This window comes from Procambarus clarkii, chromosome 83, assembly GCF_040958095.1.
Source record: "Procambarus clarkii isolate CNS0578487 chromosome 83, FALCON_Pclarkii_2.0, whole genome shotgun sequence".
NCBI classification, from domain to species: Eukaryota; Metazoa; Arthropoda; class Malacostraca; order Decapoda; family Cambaridae; genus Procambarus; species Procambarus clarkii.
The window spans coordinates 15,586,511-15,592,510 of record NC_091232.1 but is presented as its reverse complement, the minus strand read 5'-3'; the positions used below and the strand labels follow the sequence as shown (position 1 = coordinate 15,592,510).

Sequence of the window (6,000 nt, the reverse complement as noted above, 5' to 3'; positions counted from 1 at the left end):
GAGAGGGTGTGTACCCAGCAAACACACAGCGAAACTACGACTGTTGGTACAACGTTCGAACAAGTTTTAACACCTAACCAGTTATAACAATCCAATATAGCAAGTTGTAACAACGTTCTAATACGTCATAAACACGTTAAGCCAAGATGTAACAACTTTATTACAAGTTGTAACAAGCGGAAAATAGAGACAGTTTCGGTTTATGTTTCCAGGGTATTCATGAACAAAAGGACAGATTGGAGCCGCTCTCTCAAATAAAAGGGACGTTGAAACCCTCTCAGAGTATACAGCGATTACAGGGGTGATCTCCCAACTTATTAAATGCACTCCAGTGTCCATTGCTGACTGATTAACGACAGCAGCAGTGTTGCTGCCATAGGCGATATTATTTTATCAGGAAGTGGTTGGGGTCTCTGTTCGCCATAAAGTGAAATATGAGTTAAGTGCAGTATGCAGTTTATAAAACCCCCATCACCTGATAATATATTCATATTTATTGTAATGAAAGCGAGTATGAACTCTGTTCAGGAACTAATGAAAATTCTGAACCTGCTTCAACTTAATATCTTGAGTCAGATTATTCCAAAGGCACATTTCAAGTTAATATATTATTATTGAAACTTGTATTGTTTTATCTCAAACAGCTGGTCAAGTTAATATTCACTACAGAACTAAATTTCTATTGAGACATTATTTGCAAGTACGAATACAAACCTAATTATATTTTGAGTTAAAACATGTGTTAATTTTCCACTGTTATTTCTCGTGCAAACATTATACGAGTCATTCACACAATGAAATCGCAATAACATAATATATCAATGAATTTTTTTTGAGCCATGACGGGTTAAAGTGCGCGTCTGGGGTTACTCAGGACGATGGTTCGAACCCCAACCTGCGCCAAAGATGTTCTCATCATATTCAAAGTCCAATTACCATTTATCCGTGGCGATCTTTGATTGCCGAGCAACCAAAAATCGCCCCAGTAATTTCTCATTTATAAAATGAAAAGTAGTTATGTTAATACTGCTTCAGAAACGACTCGGGAAGGTACATTCCATCAAGCAATCTAATTTGTCATGAAAATGATCAAGTGATTAGAAGGAGTATCAGAGGTTAATGCTGGTGAACTACTTCAGAACAAATCAACGCAAGATGATAAAAGTGAAGTATGACAAAATTAACAAAGTGGGCAGTAAGGCAGCCACAGCTTTATTACGAGATGATTTAAACATGAGTTTTTAATGGTGTATAAAGCTCAATCATGTGGAAGCTGAGTTGATGACGGAAGACTGAAGTCTTGCAGACGTACACCAGCGTATCACAGACAGTTGTAGATCACCACACTACGAGATGTGCTCCTTGTCGACCATAACAAATGTCAGGTCAGTTAATAAATTCCTTGAATACGTAAGGGTCCATATTCCTCGCTGAAAAAGAATACAAGTTAATTTACATAAATTTGCTATTACCTTATTTTGATTTGACTACAATTATTGCACATCGAATTTATAGTGAAAAAATGAGCGCGCGCGCACACACAAAGAGAGAGATACCTGCAGACTGGTTTATCCCAGTCCAAAAAAATGAAAAGTAACAGAAGAATCCGTGGTTCAACCAGGAATGTGCGGCAGCAAAGCAATTGAGTAAAAGAACATGGCGAAACTACAGGAACAACAGAAAACCAGAGAGCAGGGAGAGATACCAGAGGGCCAGAAATGAATACATCAGAGTGAGGAGAGATGCAGAAAGGCAGTGCGATAATGATATCGCGAGTAAAGCTAACTGCTTCAACCAACCAAAACTGCTTCACAGCCACATCAGGAGGAAAACAGCAGTGAAAGAACAAGTGATGAAAATGAGAAAAGAGGAGAACATATACACAGAGAACGACAAAGTGGTGTGTGAAGAACTCAACAAGAGATTCCAGCAGGTCTTCACAATAGAACAAGGAGAGGTCCTTGTACTAAATGAGGAGGCAAACCGAAGAACCTTGGAGGAAATTTACCTCGCCAGTGATGAGGTCAAAAGGAATCTGTTGGAACTGAATGTGTCAAAAGCTAGTTGGGCCTGATAGAATCTCGCCGTGGATTCTAAAAGAAGGTGCAGAAGCATTAAGTGTGCCACTCTCTATGGTGTATAACAGGTCACTGGAAACTGGGATACCTTCTGGTAAGCTGGAAGACAACTAATGTAGTCCCAATTTACAAAAAGGGTGACAGACAAGAGGCACTGAACTACAGGCCAGTTTCCCTAACTTGTATACCATGCAAGGTGATGGAGAAGATCGTGAGGAAAAGGCTCGTATAGCATCTGGAGGGAAACAGCTTTGTAACACACCACCAGCATGGGTTTAGAGATGGTAAATCGTGCCTCACATGCCTAATAGAATTCTATGACCAAGCAACACAAATTAGGTAGGAAAGAGAAGGGTGGGCAGACTGCATTTTCTTGGACTGTCAGAAAGCCTTTGACACAAAACCTCACAAAAGGATGTTACAAAAGTTGGAGCAGCAGGCAGGAGTCAAAGGTAAGGTGCTCCAGTGGATAAGGGAGTATCTAAGGAGTAGGAAACAGCGAGTAACGGTGAGGGGGGAGGCATCAGAGAGGCGAGATATCACCAGTGGGGTTCCACAGGACTCTGTTCTCGGACCCATCATGTTTCTAGTATATGTAAACGACCTTCCAGAGGATATAGACTCATTCCTCTCAATGTTTGCTGATGTCGCAAAAATTATGAGAAGAATCAAAACAGATGAAGATACACAGAGACTACAAGAGGACCTGGACAAACTGAAGGAATGGTCTAGAAAATGGCTGCTAAAGTTTAACTCAGGAAAGTGTAAAGTAATGAAATTAAGCGAAGGGAGCAGAAGGCTGAACACAAGGTACCATCTGGGAGGTGAAATCCTACAAGAGTCAAATAGAGAGAAAGATCTGGGGGTCGATATCACACCGAACTTGTCCCCAAAGGCCCACATCAAAAGGATATCATCAGCGGCATATGCTAGACTGGCCAATGTAAGAACTGCCTTTAGAAACTTGTGTAAGGAATCGTTCAGGACCCTGTATACCACTTATGTAAGACCAATCCTGAAGTATGCAGCTCCAGCCTGGAGTCCATACCTAGTTAAACACAAGATGAAGTTAGAGAAGATTCAGAGGTGTGCCACCAGACTGGTCCCGGAACTGAGAGGAATGAGTTACGAGGAAAGGCTAAGGGAACCGAACCTCACAACCCTGGAAAACAGAAGAGTAAGGGGAGACATGATGACCACCTACAAAATTCTCAGGGGAATTGACAGGGTGGACAAAGACAAACTCTTTAGCGCGGGTGGAGCACGAACAAGGGGACAAAGGTGGAAACTTAGTACCCATATGAGCCACAGAGACGTTAGAAAGAATTTTTTCTAGCGTTAGAGTAGTTAACAAATGAAATACATTAAGTAGTGTTGTGGTGGAGGCAGACTCCATACACAGTTTCAAATGTAGATATGATAGAGCCCAATAGGCTTAGGAATCAGTACACCAGTTGATTGACAGTTGAGACGCAGGACTAAAGAGGCAGAGCTCAACCCCCGCAAACACAACTAGGTGAGTACACACGCGCACACACACACACACACACACACACACACACACACACACACACACACACACACACACACACACACACACACACACGCAGATTCTGAAGGGGATTGATAGGGTAGATAAAGACAGTCAATTTAACACAAGGGGAACACGCACAAGGGGACACAGGTGGAAACTGAGTGCCCAAATGAGCCACAGAGATATTAGAAAGAACTTTTTTAGTGTCAGAGTGGTTGACAAATGGAATGCATTAGGAAGTGATGTGGTGGAGGCTGACTCCATACACAGTTTCAAGTGTAGATATGACAGAGCCCGATAGGCTCAGGAATCTGTACACCTGTTGATTGACGGTTGAGAGGCGGGACCAAAGAGCCAGAGCTCAACCCCCGCAAACACAACTAGGTGAGTACAACTAGGTGAGTACACACACACACACACACACACACACACACACACACACACACACACACACACACACACACACACACACACACACTGAACTGCAGGAACATGCTAACTCTGATGTCCTTGATAATCTTGCAGTAAATGAAGACAATGTTGAATGTAATCTTATCGAGTATCAAACAGATCCATTAAAAGTATTCTTAGACGAGATCTATTGCATGAATTTGTAGTAGAATAGTGCATACAGAAACTAGCAGATCCCTTGTTTAACACAATGAGACGAGTCAAACAAATCATCTGTATGTCGCAAGTAACAAAATCAGTAGACTAACATTGTCACAGCTCGAATACGACTCTGCTACAACTATCTCTGGCAATTCGGCTTGTATATGGATCTAGATAACGTAAAATGTAATGAGTGTGTGTGGACAAAGTGATACACACACACTAGAGCATTACATCTTAGACTGAAAAAACTTAGCCATTTTGAGGTAAATCTTACCTCATGCGGCATGAAATGACAAATCACCGTATTACCAATTATAAAATATCTGAAATCCTTGCACTATCTTTATTTTGCGTCCAGTAGAAATATGGCATATATGAGACTAAGGAACACGAGGTGTAGTGTAAACATTAAGAATAATAGACAACAGCTCTTCTGTGCTCCTGTAATATTAAATATGTAAAGTTTACATATTAGCCTATGATCTCCATCAATGTATTTACAATAAATTATGTACATTGTAATGAAAAAACTTTTTGAACTAGCACATATTATAATTATAGTGTGTGCACGTTAGATAATTTTTTTATTATAAAAATCTCCGCCGAGGTCTGATTAAGACCTTTTGTGCACTCTGTGATCCTGTCTTTGCGCTGCTGCTCACAGGATGAGTATGGGGTGCACAATAAACTACCACTCACAGGATGAGTATGGGGTGCACAATAAACTACCGCTCACAGGATGAGTATGGGGTGCACAATAAACTACCGCTCACAGGATGAGTATGGGGTGCACAATAAACTACCGCTCACAGGATGAGTATAGGGTGCACAATAAACTACCGCTCACAGGATGAGTATAGGGTGCACAATAAACTACCGCTCACAGGATGAGTATGGGGTGCACTATAAACTACCGCTCACAGGATGAGTATGAGATGCACAATAAACTACCGCTCACAGGATGAGTATGAGATGCACAATAAACTACCACTCACAGGATGAGTATGGGGTGCACAATAAACTACCGCTCACAGGATGAGTATGAGATGCACAATAAACTACCGCTCACAGGATGAGTATGAGATGCACAATAAACTACCACTCACAGGATGAGTATGGGGTGCACAATAAACTACCGCTCACAGGATGAGTATGGGGTGCACAATAAACTACCGCTCACAGGATGAGTATAGGGTGCACAATAAACTACCGCTCACAGGATGAGTATAGGGTGCACAATAAACTACCGCTCACAGGATGAGTATAGGGTGCACAATAAACTACCGCTCACAGGATGAGTATAGGGTGCACTATAAACTACCGCTCACAGGATGAGTATGGGGTGCACAATAAACTATCGCTCACAGGATGAGTATGGGGTGCACAATAAACTATCGCTCACAGGATGAGTATGGGGTGCACAATAAACTACCGCTCACAGGATGAGTATGGGGTGCACAATAAACTACCGCTCACAGGATGAGTATGAGATGCACAATAAATTACCGCTCACAGGATGAGTATGAGATGCACAATAAACTACCGCTCACAGGATGAGTATGAGATGCACAATAAACTACCACTCACAGGATGAGTATGGGGTGCACTATAAACTACCGCTCACAGGATGAGTATGAGATGCACAATAAATTACCGCTCACAATGATGATTATGAGATGCACAAACTACCGCTCACAGGATGAGTATGGGGTGCACAATAAACTACCGCTCACAGGATGAGTATGAGATGCACAATAAAGAGTGAAATATACA

The 6,000-nt window shown here is 41.7% G+C and overlaps 1 protein-coding gene across 1 annotated transcript in view; it reads right to left on the bottom strand.

Moving 5' to 3' along the window:
• Positions 1-548: 548 nt before the first annotated feature.
• Positions 549-6,000, bottom strand: part of LOC123768769 (innexin inx2) — a 60,362-nt gene continuing 54,910 nt past the window's right edge. The window contains exon 5 of the mRNA XM_045759553.2: positions 549-1,430. Coding sequence (XP_045615509.2) covers positions 1,387-1,430 — 44 coding nt within the window. The 3' untranslated portion in view covers positions 549-1,386. The remainder of the gene's footprint in view (positions 1,431-6,000) is intronic.